This window comes from Oncorhynchus tshawytscha, unplaced genomic scaffold (assembly GCF_018296145.1).
Source record: "Oncorhynchus tshawytscha isolate Ot180627B unplaced genomic scaffold, Otsh_v2.0 Un_contig_299_pilon_pilon, whole genome shotgun sequence".
Lineage (NCBI taxonomy): Eukaryota > Metazoa > Chordata > Actinopteri > Salmoniformes > Salmonidae > Oncorhynchus > Oncorhynchus tshawytscha.
In genome coordinates this window covers 20,421-40,109 of record NW_024609134.1, presented here as the reverse complement: position 1 = coordinate 40,109, position 19,689 = coordinate 20,421, and the positions used below count along the sequence as shown (strand labels likewise).

At 44.5% G+C, this 19,689-nt stretch overlaps 1 protein-coding gene across 5 annotated transcripts; it reads right to left on the bottom strand.

The window, feature by feature from the left end:
- Positions 1–10,130: 10,130 nt before the first annotated feature.
- On the bottom strand, positions 10,131–19,385 carry LOC121838645 (calnexin-like). 5 transcript variants are annotated; one of them, XM_042314286.1, is made up of 12 exons: positions 19,298–19,385; positions 18,989–19,050; positions 17,988–18,061; positions 14,791–14,849; positions 14,198–14,339; positions 12,785–12,866; positions 12,356–12,548; positions 11,175–11,428; positions 10,877–10,996; positions 10,603–10,717; positions 10,460–10,554; positions 10,131–10,367 (listed from the first exon to the last, which is right to left on the bottom strand). In XM_042314286.1, the coding sequence occupies exons 2-12, from the start codon at positions 19,046–19,048 to the stop codon at positions 10,359–10,361; spliced, it is 1,203 nt and encodes a 400-aa protein (XP_042170220.1). In that variant the 5' UTR covers positions 19,049–19,050; positions 19,298–19,385; the 3' UTR covers positions 10,131–10,358. The 5 variants fall into 5 exon arrangements, with proteins under 5 accessions (XP_042170220.1, XP_042170222.1, XP_042170221.1 ...); XM_042314288.1 differs by having other exon boundaries at positions 10,460–10,533; XM_042314287.1 differs by having other exon boundaries at positions 10,603–10,702.
- Between the last annotated feature and the right edge of the window lie 304 nt (positions 19,386–19,689).

Genomic DNA, 19,689 nt, shown 5'->3' with positions numbered 1-19,689 from the left:
GGGATTTGTCTCTCCTGGTGTGGTGTCTGGAGGAGTACGGGTTTGTCTCTCCTGGTGTGGTGTCTGGAGGAGTTGGGGTTTGCCTCTCCTGGTGTGGTGTCTAGAGGAGTAGGGGTTTGTCTCTCCTGGTGTCTAGAGGAGTAGGGGTTTGTCTCTCCTGGTGTCTGGAGGAGTAGGGGATTTGTCTCTCCTGGTGTGGTGTCTGGAGGTGTAGGGTTTTGTCTTTCCTGGTGTGGTGTCTGGAGGAGTAGGGGGTTTGTCTCTCCTGTTGTGGTTTCTGGAGGAGTAGGGGTTGTCTCTCCTGGTGTGGTGTCTAGAGGAGTAGGGGTTTGTCTCTCCTGGTGTCTGGAGGAGTAGGCGTTTGTCTCTCCTGGTGTGGTGTCTGGAGGAGTCGGGGTTTGCCTCTCCTGGTGTGGTGTCTAGAGGAGTAGGGTTTGTCTCTACTGGTGTCTGGAGGAGTAGAGGGTTTGTCTCTCCTGCTGTGTGTCTGAAGGAGTAGGGGTTTGTCTCTCCTGGTGTGGTGTCTGGAGGAGTAGGTGGTTTGTCTCTCCTGGTGTGGTGTCTGGAGGAATAAGGGTTTGTCTCTCCTGTTGTGGTGTCTAGAGGAGTAGGGGTTCTCTCTCCTGGTGTGGTGTCTAGAGGAGTTGGGGTTTGTCTCTCCTGGTGTCTGGAGGAGTAGGGGGTTTGTTCTCCTGGTGTGGTGTCTGGAGGAGTAGAGGATTTGTCTCTCCTGGTGTGTTGTCTGGAGGTGTAGGGTTTGTCTCTCCTGGTGTGGTGTCTGGAGGAGTAGGGGTTTGTCTCTCCTGGTGTGGTGTCTGAAGGAGTAGGGGTTTTGTCTTTCCTGATGTGGTGTCTGGAGGAGTAGGGGGATTGTCTCTCCTGGTGTAGAGATGTAGAGCTTTCTCTCTCCTGGTGTGGTGTCTAGAGGAGTAGGGGGTTGTCTCTCCTGGTCTGGTGTCTGGAGGAGTAGGTGGTTTGTCTCTCCTGGTGTGGTGTCTGGAGGAATAAGGGTTTGTCTCTCCTGGTGTGGTGTCTAGAGGAGTTGGGGTTTTGTCTCTCCTGGTGTGGTGTCTGGAGGTGTAGGGGTTTGTCTCTCCTGGTGTGGTGTCTGGAGGAGTAGGGGATTTGTCTCTCCTGGTGTGTTGTATGGAGGTGTAGGGGTTTGTCTATCCTGGTGTGGTGTCTGGAGGAGTAGGGGTTTGTCTCTCCTGGTGTGGTGTCTGAAGGAGCAGGGGGTTTGTCTTTCCTGTTGTGGTGTCTGGAAGAGTAGGGGTTTGTCTCTCCTGGTGTTGTGTCTGGAGGAGTCGGGGTTTGTCTCTCCTGGTGCGGTGTCTAGAGGAGTTGGGGTTTGTCTCTCCTGGTGTCTGGAGGAGTAGGGGTTTGTCTCTCCTGGTGTGCTGTCTAGAGGAGTAGGGGTTTGTCTCTCCTGGTCTGGTGTCTGGAGGAGTAGGTGGTTTGTCTCTTATGGTGTGGTGTCTGGAGGAATAAGGGTTTGTCTCTCCTGGTGTGGTGTCTGGAGGAGTTGGGGTTTTGTCTCTCCTGGTGTGGTGTCTGGAGGTGTAGGGTTTTGTCTCTCCCGGTGTGGTGTCTGGAGGAGTAGGTGGTTTGTCTCTCATTGTTACGTTCCCCAGATTATGTGTTGTAGATTGTGTATTTGCATGTGTTTATTTCAGGAAATGGCTTCCTGAAATTCCTCAAGCAGCTGATTGGTCGACTCCAGGGCTAATTGGAGAGCTGACCCCGCCCCCTCGTCAAGACACAGCTGTCTCCAATTACCCATTCCTTCAGAAGCTATATAAAAGCCAGTGTTCTGTTCAGGAGTTTTTCTTTTTGCTAGAGAGATTTGCTGGGAGGTCATTGTAGAGATTGTGATAGAGGTTGATTTTGCTGGGAGTACATTGCTGAGTTTGTTGCTCAGAAAGAGCTTATTTGACATCCTTTTGTTTCTTAGTTTGTTTAAAATTGTTTAATATTCTGTTTCATTTGTTCCCAGGGGGAAAGGGAAGGCACCTAGGGAGTGCTTAGGCAAGAGGCCCGCGGGCATACATATACCCGTAGCATATTCGCTGTCTAGACACACTAGGTAAGACCTGGGCGGACCACCCCTTGTATTTTGGTTAGGGCACCAGGTGGTGCTAAATTAGGTAAGTAGTGGGTAGGCAGGTAAGATAGGAGAGGGGGGCTTTGAGATTTACTTTCTTTGCTTTGGTTCCGTCCAGCCCCTTTTCCCCATATTACCGTGTAAAGGAATAAAGTCCTTGTAAACGGTACCACATTCTGCCTGTTGTCATCCTTACTCGCACCTACAGTCCATACCTTTTTTTTCGCTTCACGGAGTGTTTAGTTGTAGCAGGGTGTTGCGTTCCCTCTTCATAGAGGCGTGCGTAACATAATGGGGGCTCGTCCGGGATTTGAACACGGGACCTCTCGCCCCTCTCTGGAGGAATCAGGGTTTGTCTCTCCTGGTGTAGGGTCTGGAGGAATTGGGGTTTTGTCTCTCCTGGTGTGGTGTCTGGAGGTGTAGGGTTTTGTCTCTCCTGGTGTGGTGTCTGGAGGAGTAGGGGTTTGTCTCTCCTGGTGTGGTGTCTGGAGGAGTAGGGGTTTGTCTCTCCTGGTGTGGTGTCTGGAGGAGTAGGGGTTTGTCTTTCCTGATGTAGTATCTGGAGGAGTAGGGGTTTGTCTCTCCTGGTGTGGTGTCTAGAGGAGTAGGGGGTTTCTCTCCTGGTGTGCTGTCTGGAGGAGTAGGGGCTTTGTCTCTATTGGTGTTGTGTCTAGAGGAGTAGGGGGTTGTCTCTTCTGGTGTGGTGTCTGGAGGAGTTGGGGTTTGTCTCTGCTGGTGATGTGTCTAGAGGAGTAGGGGGTTTGTCTCTCCTGGTTTCTAGGAGTAGGGGTTTGTCTCTCCTGGTGTGGTGTCTGAAGGAGTAGGGGGTTTTCTATCCTGGTGTGGTGTCTGGAGGAGTGGGGGTTTGTCTCTCCTGGTGTCTGGAGGTGTAGGGGTTTGTCTCTCCTGGTGTGGTGTCTGGAGGAGTAGGGGTTTGTCTCTCCTGGTGTGGTGTCTAGAGGTGTAGAGGTTTGTCTCTCCTGGTGTGGTGTCTAGAGGAGTAGGGGGTTTGTCTCTCCTGTTGTGGTGTCTGGAGGAGTAGGGTTTTGTCTCTCCTGGTGTGGTGTCTGGAGGAGTAGGGGGTTTGTCTCTCCTGGTGTGGTGTCTGGAGGAGTAGGGGGTTTGTCTCTCCTGGTGTGGTGTCTGGAGGAGTAGGGGGTTTGTCTTTCCTGATGTAGTATCTGGAGGAGTAGGGGTTTGTCTCTCCTGGTGTGGTGTCTAGAGGAGTAGGGGTTTCTCTCCTGGTGTGCTGTCTGGAGGAGTAGGGGCTTTGTCTCTATTGGTGTGGTGTCTAGAGGAGTAGGGGTTGTCTCTCCTGGTGTGGTGTCTGGAGGAGTTGGGGTTTGTCTCTGCTGGTGTTGTGTCTAGAGGAGTAGGGGTTTGTCTCTCCTGGTTTCTAGGAGTAGGGGTTTGTCTCTCCTGGTGTGGTGTCTGAAGGAGTAGGGGTTTTCTATCCTGGTGTGGTGTCTGGAGGAGTGGGGGTTTGTCTCTCCTGGTGTCTGGAGGTGTAGGGGTTTGTCTCTCCTGGTGTGGTGTCTGGAGGAGTAGGGGTTTGTCTCTCCTGGTGTGGTGTCTAGAGGTGTAGAGGTTTGTCTCTCCTGGTGTGGTGTCTAGAGGAGTAGGGGTTTGTCTCTCCTGTTGTGGTGTCTGGAGGAGTAGGGGTTTGTCTCTCCTGGTGTGGTGTCTGGAGGAGTAGGGGTTTGTCTCTCCTGGTGTGGTGTCTGGAGGAGTTGGGGTTTGCCTCTCCTGGTGTGGTGTCTAGAGGAGTAGGGGTTTGTCTCTCCTGGTGTCTAGAGGAGTAGGGGTTTGTCTCTCCTGGTGTCTGGAGGAGTAGGGGATTTGTCTCTCCTGGTGTGGTGTCTGGAGGTGTAGGGTTTTGTCTTTCCTGGTGTGGTGTCTGGAGGAGTAGGGGTTTGTCTCTCCTGTTGTGGTTTCTGGAGGAGTAGGGGTTGTCTCTCCTGGTGTGGTGTCTAGAGGAGTAGGGGTTTGTCTCTCCTGGTGTCTGGAGGAGTAGGCGTTTGTCTCTCCTGGTGTGGTGTCTGGAGGAGTCGGGGTTTGCCTCTCCTGGTGTGGTGTCTAGAGGAGTAGGGGTTTGTCTCTACTGGTGTCTGGAGGAGTAGAGGGTTTGTCTCTCCTGCTGTGTGTCTGAAGGAGTAGGGGTTTGTCTCTCCTGGTGTGGTGTCTGGAGGAGTAGGTGGTTTGTCTCTCCTGGTGTGGTGTCTGGAGGAATAAGGGTTTGTCTCTCCTGTTGTGGTGTCTAGAGGAGTAGGGGTTCTCTCTCCTGGTGTGGTGTCTAGAGGAGTTGGGGTTTGTCTCTCCTGGTGTCTGGAGGAGTAGGGGGTTTGTTCTCCTGGTGTGGTGTCTGGAGGAGTAGAGGATTTGTCTCTCCTGGTGTGTTGTCTGGAGGTGTAGGGTTTGTCTCTCCTGGTGTGGTGTCTGGAGGAGTAGGGGTTTGTCTCTCCTGGTGTGGTGTCTGAAGGAGTAGGGGTTTTGTCTTTCCTGATGTGGTGTCTGGAGGAGTAGGGGGATTGTCTCTCCTGGTGTAGAGATGTAGAGCTTTCTCTCTCCTGGTGTGGTGTCTAGAGGAGTAGGGGTTGTCTCTCCTGGTCTGGTGTCTGGAGGAGTAGGTGGTTTGTCTCTCCTGGTGTGGTGTCTGGAGGAATAAGGGTTTGTCTCTCCTGGTGTGGTGTCTAGAGGAGTTGGGGTTTTGTCTCTCCTGGTGTGGTGTCTGGAGGTGTAGGGGTTTGTCTCTCCTGGTGTGGTGTCTGGAGGAGTAGGGGATTTGTCTCTCCTGGTGTGTTGTATGGAGGTGTAGGGGTTTGTCTATCCTGGTGTGGTGTCTGGAGGAGTAGGGGTTTGTCTCTCCTGGTGTGGTGTCTGAAGGAGCAGGGGGTTTGTCTTTCCTGTTGTGGTGTCTGGAAGAGTAGGGGTTTGTCTCTCCTGGTGTTGTGTCTGGAGGAGTCGGGGTTTGTCTCTCCTGGTGCGGTGTCTAGAGGAGTTGGGGTTTGTCTCTCCTGGTGTCTGGAGGAGTAGGGGGTTTGTCTCTCCTGGTGTGCTGTCTAGAGGAGTAGGGGTTTGTCTCTCCTGGTCTGGTGTCTGGATGAGTAGGTGGTTTGTCTCTCCTGGTGTGGTGTCTAGAGGAGTTGGGGTTTTGTCTCTCCTGGTGTGGTGTCTGGAGGAGTAGGTGGTTTGTCTCTTATGGTGTGGTGTCTGGAGGAATAAGGGTTTGTCTCTCCTGGTGTGGTGTCTGGAGGAGTTGGGGTTTTGTCTCTCCTGGTGTGGTGTCTGGAGGTGTAGGGTTTTGTCTCTCCCGGTGTGGTGTCTGGAGGAGTAGGTGGTTTGTCTCTCATTGTTACGTTCCCAGATTATGTGTTGTAGATTGTGTATTTGCATGTGTTTATTTCAGGAAATGGCTTCCTGAAATTCCTCAAGCAGCTGATTGGTCGACTCCAGGGCTAATTGGAGAGCTGACCCCGCCCCTCGTCAAGACACAGCTGTCTCCAATTACCCATTCCTTCAGAAGCTATATAAAAAGCCAGTGTTCTGTTCAGGAGTTTTTCTTTTTGCTAGAGAGATTTGCTGGGAGGTCATTGTAGAGATTGTGATAGAGGTTGATTTTGCTGGGAGTACATTGCTGAGTTTGTTGCTCAGAAAGAGCTTATTTGACATCCTTTTGTTTCTTAGTTTGTTTAAAATTGTTTAATATTCTGTTTCATTTGTTCCCAGGGGGAAAGGGAAGGCACCTAGGGAGTGCTTAGGCAAGAGGCCCGCGGGCATACATATACCCGTAGCATATTCGCTGTCTAGACACACTAGGTAAGACCTGGGCGGACCACCCCTTGTATTTTGGTTAGGGCACCAGGTGGTGCTAAATTAGGTAAGTAGTGGGTAGGCAGGTAAGATAGGAGAGCGGGGGGGGCTTTGAGATTTACTTTCTTTGCTTTGGTTCCGTCCAGCCCCTTTTCCCCATATTACCGTGTAAAGGAATAAAGTCCTTGTAAACGGTACCACATTCTGCCTGTTGTCATCCTTACTCGCACCTACAGTCCATACCTTTTTTGCTTCACGGAGTGTTTAGTTGTAGCAGGGTGTTGCGTTCCCTCTTCATAGAGGCGTGCGTAACATAATGGGGGCTCGTCCGGGATTTGAACACGGGACCTCTCGCCCCTCTCTGGAGGAATCAGGGTTTGTCTCTCCTGGTGTAGGGTCTGGAGGAATTGGGGTTTTGTCTCTCCTGGTGTGGTGTCTGGAGGTGTAGGGTTTTGTCTCTCCTGGTGTGGTGTCTGGAGGAGTAGGGGGTTTGTCTCTCCTGGTGTGGTGTCTGGAGGAGTAGGGGTTTGTCTCTCCTGGTGTGGTGTCTGGAGGAGTAGGGGTTTGTCTTTCCTGATGTAGTATCTGGAGGAGTAGGGGTTTGTCTCTCCCTGGTGTGGTGTCTAGAGGAGTAGGGGGTTTCTCTCCTGGTGTGCTGTCTGGAGGAGTAGGGGCTTTGTCTCTATTGGTGTGGTGTCTAGAGGAGTAGGGGTTGTCTCTCCTGGTGTGGTGTCTGGAGGAGTTGGGGTTTGTCTCTGCTGGTGTTGTGTCTAGAGGAGTAGGGGTTTGTCTCTCCTGGTTTCTAGGAGTAGGGGTTTGTCTCTCCTGGTGTGGTGTCTGAAGGAGTAGGGGTTTTCTATCCTGGTGTGGTGTCTGGAGGAGTGGGGGTTTGTCTCTCCTGGTGTCTGGAGGTGTAGGGGTTTGTCTCTCCTGGTGTGGTGTCTGGAGGAGTAGGGGTTTGTCTCTCCTGGTGTGGTGTCTAGAGGTGTAGAGGTTTGTCTCTCCTGGTGTGGTGTCTAGAGGAGTAGGGGTTTGTCTCTCCTGTTGTGGTGTCTGGAGGAGTAGGGTTTGTCTCTCCTGGTGTGGTGTCTGGAGGAGTCGGGGTTTGTTTCTCCTGGTGTCTGGAGGACTAGGGGTTTGTCTCTCCTGGTGTGGTGTCTGGAGGAATAAGGGTTTGTCTAGAGGAGTAGGGGTTTGTCTCTCCTGGTATGGAGGAGTAGGTGGTTTGTCTCTCCTGGTGTGGTGTCTAGAGGAGTTGGGGTTTTGTCTCTCCTGGTGTGGTGTCTGGAGGAGTAGGTGGTTTGTCTCTTATGGTGTGGTGTCTGGAGGAATAAGGGTTTGTCTCTCCTGGTGTGGTGTCTGGAGGAGTTGGGGATTTGTCTCTCCTGGTGTGGTGTCTGGAGGAGTAGGGGTTTGCCTCCTGTGTGGTGTGTGTGGAAGAGTAGGGGTTTTCACAATTCTTGTAAAAGTCCTATTCGTAATAGAACTATGGTTTTAGATTTCTTGGAGGCTATGATGCTGCCCTCTGCTTTGAGAGGGTTGCTGCTCACACTGGGGGGAAAGATTTTGTCAGTATGGGTAACACCATGGCAGATGAGGCTGCTAAATTGGCTGCCTCCGAGTGTCATAGCCACTCCATGTTCTTCTGTGCTACTGTTGGGAAAGACACTGATGATTTGGCATCTAAATAGGCTTTGGATGTTGGTTCTCATTTGGTATGGCAACAGGGGGGTTGTAAACTTGACCCCGTTTCAAAAGATTTGGAGACAGTCTCTGTCTGGCAGACCGTGTCTGCCAGCTTGTCTTATCGCCTCTGATTGCCAAGTGGCCCATGGTATGGCTTATTTGTCAAGGGGGGATATAATGGAGGCAATTTCTTTGGATTTGTTTTGTCCAAATTTTCACTCAGCATGTGAGATGTGCATGCAATTTAACATTGCCAAAGGGACACCTCTGAAACCAGGTCATGTCCCTACGTCAAGAGGACCATTCTCCCATCTTGCCATGGATTTTATAGATCTTTCATTAAGATAAGAAAGGAAAATGTACTGTTTAGTCCTTACTGACAGGTTCACCAGGTGGGTGGAGGCATTTCTCACCACACACTGTGATGCTAAGACAGTAGCAAAGCTACTAGTGAGGGAGATAATACCTAGATTTGTTGTTCCTGAGGTTTTATCTGCAGACAATGTTACCCACTCCACTGGTGATGTAGTCAAGTATTTAGCCATAATGATGGGACTGGACCAGACATTTGTGTCCATCTACCACCCCCAGAGTAATGGGGTTACCGAGAGCTAACCAATCCATTAAACAAGGGTTAGCGAAGACATGCCAATCCACCAAGACATCTTGGGTGGATTGTTTACCGCTGGTGTTATTAAAGGCCTGGGGTGCTATTAAAGGCCTGGGGTGCTATTAAAGGCCTGGGGTGCTATTAAAGGGCAGGTAAAGGCCTGGGGTGCTATTAAAGGCCTGGGGTGATGATCAGTAGAAATAAGGGAGTACTATCTCATAGTAGTAGATGTGAGTTCCTCTTTCAAACAATCCCCTGGCCTTGTAATGGTACACAGCTAATAGCTAACTAACTATTGATAGTGCAACCCTAAGTAACAGTACAGATAAAAATTATAAGGCCTACTGTACATATACTGTAGAAATGACCAGGCCTACTGTACATCTCACTGTAGAAATGACCAGGCCTACTGTACATCTCACTGTAGAAATTACCAAGCCTACTGTACATCTCACTGTAGAAATGTCCAGGCCTACTGTACATCTCACTGTAGAAATGACCAGGCCTACTGTACATCTCACTGTAGAAATGACCAAGCCTACTGTACATCTCACTGTAGAAATGACCAGGCCTACTGTACATGTCACTGTAGAAATGGCCAGCCCTACTGTACATATTACTGGAGAAATGACCATGCCTACTGTACATATTGACGTAGAAATGACCAGGCCTACTGTAGATTCTGGGTTGATCATCTACAACAGGAAGTGGTCTCCTGCCTGACTCTCACAGTTCTGGGTTGTTCATCTACAACAGGAAGTGGTCTCCTGACTGAGAACCCACTCACACAGTTATGGGTTGTTCATCTACAGCAGGAAGTGGTCTCCTGCCTGACTCACACAGTTCTGGGATGTTCATCTACAGCAGGAAGTGGTCTCCTGCCTGACTCACACAGTTCTGGGTTGTTCATCTACAGCAGGAAGTGGTCTCCTGCCTGACTCACACAGTTCTGGGTTGTTCATCTACAGCAGGAAGTGGTCTCCTGCCTGACTGAGAAAGCAGTAGATGTTCTGATCCAGTTTGGCACCACACACCTATGCAAGTCAGGGTTCTCAAGTACAGAAACAGTTTCAATGCTGAGCATGACCTCCGTGTTGCACTGTCTAAAGCAGAGCCCAGAATAGACCTGCTTGTTTAAAACGTCAACCAGCCACACACCTCTCATCAGGACTGTGTGTTCTGGTCTACATCTGTGTGATGTGATCAATCCATTTATTTCAGGTCAGAATGAAATGATGTCTTGTATTTTAACAGAAACAGTTCCAACCTAGACAGGTACATAAGAATAAAGTAAATAAAAATAGACATGTAAATATATTTATGGGTATTTCATTGCATTTTTTAGGCATAAGGGCAATGAAATGTTCCGATATTTACGTATAGTTCCACATTTTCCTAAGCTTGGGTCCCAGCAAAACACATAATTTCTCATTTTGGTCTCAGGCTTAAGAACCCCTGGTGTACAGCCTTCTCAAAATACAAAGCAGAGATTATGCCTTTCAAGCAACTTGTTTCAAATCATCATTAGAGTCTCATCATGCAGCCTTACAATATATTAAATCAAAACATACAGGCCAACGTTTGTAGAACAACTAAAGTTACATTAATGTCTCTAAATGTAGCATCTAGGAGGACCTATTTCTTTGTGAACCGCTCAACACAGAATAGTTGCACTCCATCAAACTGTTTGGAGAACATATCCTTTCTATTTTATTCAGTTTTGTTCAACTGTATTCTTCATACTATAACATATTAGAAGATAATGCAATGGAATTCTAAGCAAATCTTGTCTGCTAAATGAACTAGTGTAGCCCACAGCCATATGGCACAGCCAGATCAGGGCCTAACATGAGGACAACTCAGAGTATGTTATTCTGTTCTTCTGAAATAGACTACATTTTCTTCATATCATGTTTCTTTAGACCTGTCTAAAATAAATAATGGATTTATTGTGGTGTAGGCTATATTATATGGATTTATTAGACATTTTAAAATGTAGACGTTCCAAAGGTCTGTGTCAGCGGCAATAACCGTGAGACCGACAGTTATTTGCTTGACAATCACTGGCTGACGAAATTTCGTGACCGCCACAGCTCTAGTTAGTCCTCAGGCTGGTTAGGGTTGGTTAGTCCTCAGGCTGGCCAGGGATTGTCACTCATTCTGTAGACAAACACAAAGACACATCACATCAGTGATGTCTGTAGAAAGACGTCTAACACATAAAGGTGAGAGGTTAAAGGTCATGTCTTCACCTCAACCTCCAGGTCTGACTTCCTCTGAACCTTCTGAGTTTCTCTCCTCCTGGCCCCCTCTCTGCTCATCGCACCTACACACACATACAGCACATCTTAAACGTGTAATGTGTCTGCCTACAGTGTGTTGGTGTGTGTCTCACCATAGTCTGAGAGGCTGGTTGGTCTGTCTGGCTGGTCTCTCTCTGGCTGAGGTTCATCAGACTTCTTATAGTAGTAGTCCTGGTCAGGGGGCCCGAATCTCTGACAAACATAGTACTATTGGATTTTTGTTTGTTTGTGTTTGTGTGTGTGTTTGTGTTTGTGTTTGTGTTTGTGTTTGTGTTTGTGTGTGTGTGTGTGTGTGTGTGTGTGTGTGTGTGTGTGTGTGTGTGTGTGTGTGTGTGTGTGTGTGTGTGTGTGTGTGTGTGTGTGTACCTTGTCCGGCCACATGTAGCTGATGAAGAGGGTGATGGGTAATCCCACCGTGAAGATGTAGACACCCCAGAGCCAGGGATGAGAGTTAGTTGCTATCAGGAGTCGCTCCAACAGGCCGGGCTGGGAGAACACACAGCGCACGGACACCGCACAAACGCACACACACCGCACACACACACACAAACCGCACGCACACACACACAAACCGCACGCACACAGTTATTTCCGAGTGGAGTATCACAAAGAGAGACGTACAGATTGAGAGAGATGAGTGAAACAGAGAAAGAGAGAGACGTACTTGTTTCTGTCCCCAGGTGTCCTGTGTCCATCTCTCAGCCAGCTTCAGGTCATCAGTCAACAGGAAATTGTCAAACATAACTTCCCCCGATAATGACCACAGTTCCAGACCCAGCGCCGCGACTGACCCCACCCATAATCCAGACACCGGGGACTCAGGGGATTCTGTGTACTGGACTTCGTCTGTCAGCAGGCGGCCTTGACTGATCAGCGATTGGTCAATGAAAATCTCATACCTGCTGTCTTGATACAATTCTACACACGCACGCACACACACACACACACACACACACACACACACACACACACACACACACACACACACACACACACACACACACACACACACACACACACACACACACACATGTTAAATACTTTATTTGAATCCACCAATCAAATGTCTCTGTCTGCATGTCCCTCAAGGGTCCAGAGAGCACCTCCTTCTCCAAGCAGCTAGGATGCCCACGGCATCTGAAACAGAGCAGTACCCAGTACCCAGCCTGCTTTGCCCTAGTTGTTGTCAGGCCCACAATCTGGTGGCCACACACTGCAAGCCTGTGAGCGTGGCAGAGACTGCCACATATCATCACCTCCAGCTTGCACCTCCACCCTGAGGCTGTCCCAGCGTGCCATGAGGGGCTGGTATTTAAGCAGATTCTCTGCCAAGGCCTTTTCCATGTAGCCATCCAATGAGCAGCCCACTTCCAAAATGAGCACCTCCCCCTGGCCTCCCCACAACAACAATATCTGGTGTATTTGGCACACAGAAAAACACATCATAAACATCACACCAGCTTCCCTTTATACAAAAATGTTCATGCATGTGTGTTGTTGGTGAGACCACTTGTCTCACCTCGCTGGCTATCAGGTCAACAAGCCAGTCATGTGAGAGTCATTTCTCTGGGTATGAACATCGACTGTCGCAACATGAATGGAAACAATGGCAGACTCATGAGAAAAATCCTAGACACTAAACTGCTCCAGGAGAAAACCATGTTTGTCTCCTCCGGAGATCCAGGGAAATGGAGTAGAGTGGCGGCAATCCTGAATGGAACTTTCTATAGGAAAGCCATGTGTTTCACACACAGATGTGAGGTTTACTGTGTAGTATTTAGTGGTTAGGCTTCATACTAACGTAGTGTGTAGAGGTAGGGTTTAGTGGTTAGGATGCATACTAACGTAGTGTATAGAGGTGTGGTTGTCGGTCGGTGAAGTACACCGTCAGGTCATCGACGGGTTGGGGGGCGTGTATCTCTTGGTTACGGCCGTTGCTAGAGTCCGTTACCCTGATGATGAGATGGAGGCGGTGGCTGGTGCCGCACTTATCAGGACCAAACATCACAGAGTACGGAGTGGACTCACTGAACTGGCTCTAAGCACATACACAGAGATATATATATATATATATATATATATATATATATATATATATATATATATATATATATATATATATATATATATATATATAAAATACACACACACACACTTTGACACATGCACACACACAACATCATACAACTTCCACCATACGAAATAAGAACAGAACAAGGAGCATTGTTATAGAGGACGAGTAGATGTTGAGCAGCAGCAGTTGGGTCAACTCACCAGTCGTAGCAGATGGGTCTTAGTCAGCAGTTTGATGTAGGCTCCACTGCACTCTACATCTCTCCCGAACCGAACCTCATACCTGTACACACACACAGTAGTAAGTAGTTTGAAAAGACTCAACTGATGTGGGCGTGTCGTGCATACATATGTGTGTGTACTCACTGCAGGCAGAGCGGTGTGTGTATGACAGTGACGGGTGTGTGTACTCACTGCAGGCAGAGCGGTGTGTGTACTCACTGCAGGCAGAGTGGTGTGTGTACTCACTGCAGGCAGAGTGGTGTGTGTACTCACTGCAGGCAGAGCGGTGTGTGTACTCACTGCAGGCAGAGCGGTGTGTGTACTCACTGCAGGCAGAGTGGTGTGTGTACTCACTGCAGGCAGAGTGGTGTGTGTACTCACTGCAGGCAGAGTGGTGTGTGTACTCACTGCAGGCAGAGTGGTGTGTGTACTCACTGCAGGCAGAAAGGTGTGTGTATGACAGTGAAGGGTGTGTGTACTCACTGCAGGCAGAGTGGTGTGTGTACTCACTGCAGGCAGAGCGGTGTGTATACTCACTGCAGGCAGAGCGGTGTGTGTACTCACTGCAGGCAGAGCGGTGTGTGTATGACAGTGACGGGTGTGTGTACTCACTGCAGGCAGAGCGGTGTGTGTACTCACTGCAGGCAGAGTGGTGTGTGTACTCACTGCAGGCAGAGTGGTGTGTGTACTCACTGCAGGCAGAGCGGTGTGTGTACTCACTGCAGGCAGAGAGGTGTGTGTATGACAGTGAAGGGTGTGTGTACTCACTGCAGGCAGAGTGGTGTGTGTATGACAGTGAAGGGTGTGTGTACTCACTGCAGGCAGAGCGGTGTGTGTATGACAGTGAAGGGTGTGTGTACTCACTGCAGGCAGAGCGGTGTGTGTATGACAGTGAAGGGTGTGTGTACTCACTGCAGGCAGAGCGGTGTGTGTATGACAGTGAAGGGTGTGTGTACTCACTGCAGGCAGAGCGGTGTGTGTATGACAGTGAAGGGTGTGTGTACTCACTGCAGGCAGAGTGGTGTGTGTATGACAGTGAAGGGTGTGTGTACTCACTGCAGGCAGAGAGGTGTGTGTATGACAGTGAAGGGTGTGTGTACTCACTGCAGGCAGAGTGGTGTGTGTATGACAGTGAAGGGTGTGTGTACTCACTGCAGGCAGAGCGGTGTGTGTATGACAGTGAAGGGTGTGTGTACTCACTGCAGGCAGAGCGGTGTGTGTATGACAGTGAAGGGTGTGTGTACTCACTGCAGGCAGAGCGGTGTGTGTATGACAGTGAAGGGTGTGTGTACTCACTGCAGGCAGAGAGGTGTGTGTATGACAGTGAAGGGTGTGTGTACTCACTGCAGGCAGAGTGGTGTGTGTATGACAGTGAAGGGTGTGTGTACTCACTGCAGGCAGAGAGGTGTGTGTATGAAGTTGAAGGGTGTGTGTAGGTAGGCAGCGATGGCATGGTGTTGTCCTGATGACTTCATCACCAGTGCTCTGTTCCCAGGATACATTGCAGCCGCTGGCTCTTCCACCACCCATTGGCCTGGAGGAAACACACCTTTAACCCCTGGCTCTAACGCTAACCTCTGGATACTCTACTGCCTGCTGACCTGTAGGAAAACACACAGATGACCTTTAACCCCTGGCTCTAACCTCTGGATACTCTACTGCCTCCTGCCCTGTAGGAAAACACATCGATGACTTTTAACCCCTGAAATTGTACACTTAACATCGGTGACAGCTCCTGGTGTAGTCTACCTACCATCAAACTGTCAGTACTCTACCTCCTATCATGCTGCAGTACTCTGTCTACCTCCCATCATACTGCAGTACTCTGTCTACCTCCCATCATACTGTCAGTACTCTGTCTACCTCCCATCATACTGCAGTACTCTGTCTACCTCCCATCATACTGTCAGTACTCTGTCTACCTCCCATCATACTGTCAGTACTCTGTCTACCTCCATCATACTGTCACATTGTAGTCTACATACCATCGTATTTGAGAGCCTCAGCATCTGTCTCTTTCACAGCCTTGGATTGGACCCATCTCCTGTAAAACACATGACACATTGTCTTACTAATACGATATTAGTTATATTACTAAGACACTACTATTACTAACTACTATTACCTTGACAATACTATTACTAACTACTATTACCTTGACAATACTATTACTAAGACATTACCATTACTTACTACTGTTACTAAGATAATACTATTACTAACTACTATAACCAAGATATTCTTATTACTACCTACTATTACCAATATATTCCTATTACCACCTACTTTTACCAATATATTACTGTTACTATTACTAACTACCGTTACTAAGACAATACTATTACTAACTACTAATTCTACCTATTATTACTAAGATATTACTATTACTAGATAGTACTATTACTAACTACTATTACTAAGACATTACTATTACTAACTACTTTTACTAAGATATTACTATTGCTAACTACTATTACTAAGATAATAATATTACTAACTAATATTACTAAGACAATACTATTACTAACTACTATTACTAAGACATTAATATTACTAACTACTATTACTAAGACAATCCTATTACTAACTACTAATTCTACCCATTATTACTAAGATATTACTATTACTAACTACCGTTACTAAGACAATACTATTACTAACTACTAATTCTACCTATTATTACTAAGATATTACTATTACTAGATAGTACTATTACTAACTACTATTACTAAGACAATACTATTACTAACTACTAATTATATCTATTATTACTAAGATATTACTATTACTAACTACCATTACTAAGACAATACTATTACTAACTACTAATTCTACCTATTATTACTAAGATATTACTATTACTAGATATTACTATTACTAACTACTATTACTAAGACAATACTATTACTAACTACTATTACTAAGACATTACTATCACTAACTACTGTTACTAAGACAATACTATTATTAACTACTATTACTAAGACGATATTATTACTACCTACTATTACTAAGACATTACTATTACTAACTACCATTACTAAGACAATCCTATTACTAACTACTAATTCTACCTATTATTACTAAGATATTACTATTACTAACTACTATTACTAAGACATTAATATTACTAACTACTATTACTAAGACAATCCTATTACTAACTACTAATTCTACCTATTATTACTAAGATATTACTATTACTAACTACCGTTACTAAGACAATACTATTACTAACTACTAATTCTACCTATTATTACTAAGATATTACTATTACTAACTACCGTTACTAAGACAATACTATTACTAACTACTAATTCTACCTATTATTACTAAGATATTACTATTACTAACTACCGTTACTAAGACAATACTATTACTAACTACTAATTCTACCTATTATTACTAAGATATTACTATTACTAGATATTACTATTACTAACTACTATTACTAAGACAATACTATTACTAACTACTATTACTAAGACATTAATATTACTAACTACTATTACTAAGACAATCCTATTACTAACTACTAATTCTACCTATTATTACTAAGATATTACTATTACTAACTACCGTTACTAAGACAATACTATTACTAACTACTAATTCTACCTATTATTACTAAGATATTACTATTACTAACTACCGTTACTAAGACAATACTATTACTAACTACTAATTCTACCTATTATTACTAAGATATTACTATTACTAACTACCGTTACTAAGACAATACTATTACTAACTACTAATTCTACCTATTATTACTAAGATATTACTATTACTAGATATTACTATTACTAACTACTATTACTAAGACAATACTATTACTAACTACTATTACTAAGACATTAATATTACTAACTACTATTACTAAGACAATCCTATTACTAACTACTAATTCTACCTATTATTACTAAGATATTACTATTACTAACTACCGTTACTAAGACAATACTATTACTAACTACTAATTCTACCTATTATTACTAAGATATTACTATTACTAGATAGTACTATTACTAACTACTATTACTAAGACAATACTATTACTAACTACTAATTCTATCTATTATTACTATTACTAACTACTATTACTAAGACAATACTATTACTAACTACTAATTCTACCTATTATTACTAAGATATTACTATTACTAACTACTATTACTAAGACAATACTATTACTAACTAGTATTACTAAGACAATACTATTACTAACTAATATTACTAAGACATTACTATTACTAACTACTATTACTAAGACAATACTATTACTAACTACTAATTCTATCTATTACTACTAAGATATTACTATTGCTAACTACCGTTACTAAGACAATACTATTACTAACTACTAATTCTACCTATTATTACTAAGATATTACTATTACTAGATATTACTATTACTAACTACTATTACTAAGACAATACTATTACTAACTACTATTACTAAGACATTAATATTACTAACTACTATTACTAAGACAATCCTATTACTAACTACTAATTCTACCTATTATTACTAAGATATTACTATTACTAGATATTACTATTACTAGATAGTACTATTACTAACTACTATTACTAAGACAATACTATTACTAACTACTAATTCTATCTATTATTACTAAGATATTACTATTACTAACTACCGTTACTAAGACAATACTATTACTAACTACTAATTCTACCTATTATTACTAAGATATTACTATTACTAGATATTACTATTACTAACTACTATTACTAAGACAATACTATTACTAACTACTATTACTAAGACATTAATATTACTAACTACTATTACTAAGAAAATCCTATTACTAACTACTAATTCTACCTATTATTACTAAGATATTACTATTACTAGATATTACTATTACTAACTACTATTACTAAGACAATACTATTACTAACTACTATTACTAAGACATTACTATTACTAACTACTATTACTAAGACAATACTATTACTAACTACTATTACTAAGACAATACTATTACTAACTACTATTACTAAGACAATACTATTACTAACTACTATTACTAAGACACTAATTTTAGTAACTACTATTACTAAGACAATATTATTACTAACTACTATTACTAACTACTATTACTAAGACATTACTATATGGTGAATGTAGAATACAGATTTAAACAGATCACGTCACCTATCTAGAGGATCTGAGTCAAACGTCTCTGCAAAATGTGCTTCTTCTGGAACCTGAACAAGTCTGTAGGTATCCTGAAAGAGAGAGAGATAGGGGGAGAGAGAGGGGAATAGAGTGAGAGAGAGAGAGAGAGAGAGAGAATAGAGAGAGAGAGAGAGAGAGAAGGGAGAGAGGCAGAGAGAGATGAGAGAGAGAGAGACAGAGAGAGAGAAGGGAGAGAGAGAGAAAGACAGAGAGAGAGAGAAGTGAGAAAGAGAGAAGGGAGAGAGAGAGAGAGAGAGATAAGAGAGACAGAAAGAGAGAGAGACAGAGACAGGGACAGAGAGAGATGAGAGAGAGAGAGACAGAGAGAGAGAGGGGTAAACAACAGTTTATAGGTTAACAGGGTAGTTAAAGAGTAAAGAGGTCAGTGTCACCTCAGTTAATAAAACAATGACAGGAGAACAGCACTCAATAACTCTAATAATATGGCACATGTAGTAGACATTATAGTAATCCAGTCCATATATATAGTATGAATGAGAGTAATCCAGGTCATATTTCTAGTATGAATGACAGTAATCCAGGTCATATATCTAGTATGAATGACAGTAATCCAGGCCATATATCTAGTATGAATGACAGTAATCCAGGCCATATATCTAGTATGAATGACAGTAATCCAGGCCATATATCTAGTATGAATGACAGTAATCCAGGTCATATTTCTAGTATGAATGACAGTAATCCAGGCCATATATCTAGTATGAATGACAGTAATCCAGGCCCTATATCTAGTTTGAATGACAGTAATCCAGGCCATATATCTAGTATGAATGACAGTAATCCAGGCCATATATCTAGTTTGAATGACAGTAATCCAGGCCATATATCTAGTATGAATGACAGTAATCCAGGCCATATATCTAGTATGAATGACAGTAATCCAGGCCATATATCTAGTATAAATGACAGTAATCCAGGCCATATATCTAGTTTGAATGATATTAGCAGAGCCTGACCTGAACTGGATCCGCCGGGGTTAAACACACACAGGCAAGCAGCAGGCGGCCGAACATCATGTCTGTTTCACACGCACGCACGCACACACAGACACACACAGACACACAATACATAACCATGTTTCCCTCTCGTAAAAGGGTTACGTCGCTAGCTACTAGATATCAGATACTGTATCAACACAACAGATCCTATAACCTACAAACCCCGCCACTCCAAAAAGATACAGTACATAATCACCATGTGTGTAAAAAAAAAAAACATACAGGTGTTTACCTGTTAATACACTTATAATAATTGTGAGTGTTTACCTGGTCAGACGAGGTTCTCAGAGACTGGTGGCTCGGTGGGAAACAGACTTCCTCAAAGTGTTCGTGTAATTACAGCTGGACTCTGACCCTCCTCAGTCAGTCAGCCATCTCTTAGCAACCAATGAGCTTTGTCACCATTAAGGCATTAAGAGCAGCAATGCACTGTGGGATTGACATCAGGTGCTGCAGTTTAATCTGTATTGGTCATCATTATTTAGTGACGTAAAACCAGTTGAATCTGTATTGGTCATCATTATTTAGTGACGTAAAACCAGTTGAATCTGTATTGGTCATCATTATTTAGTAAAATAAAACCAGTTTAATTTGTATTGGTCATCATTATTTAGTAATGTAAAACCAGTTTAATTTGTATTGGTCATCATTATTTAGTG

What these genes read in the sequence shown, in the direction of transcription:
- LOC121838645 (XM_042314286.1), bottom strand. Translation starts at nt 19,048, where the DNA reads ATGATGTTCGGCCGCCTGCTGCTTGCCTGTGTGTGTTTAACCCCGGCG. An exon ending in CACACACCTCTCTGCCTGCA is followed by an intron (nt 12,867 to 14,197) that starts GTGAGTACACAC and finishes GTGTGTGTACAG; the next exon opens with GTATGAGGTTCGGTTCGGGA. An exon ending in ACCACACCTCTATACACTAC is followed by an intron (nt 11,429 to 12,355) that starts GTTAGTATGCAT and finishes GTGCGTGTGTAG; the next exon opens with AATTGTATCAAGACAGCAGG.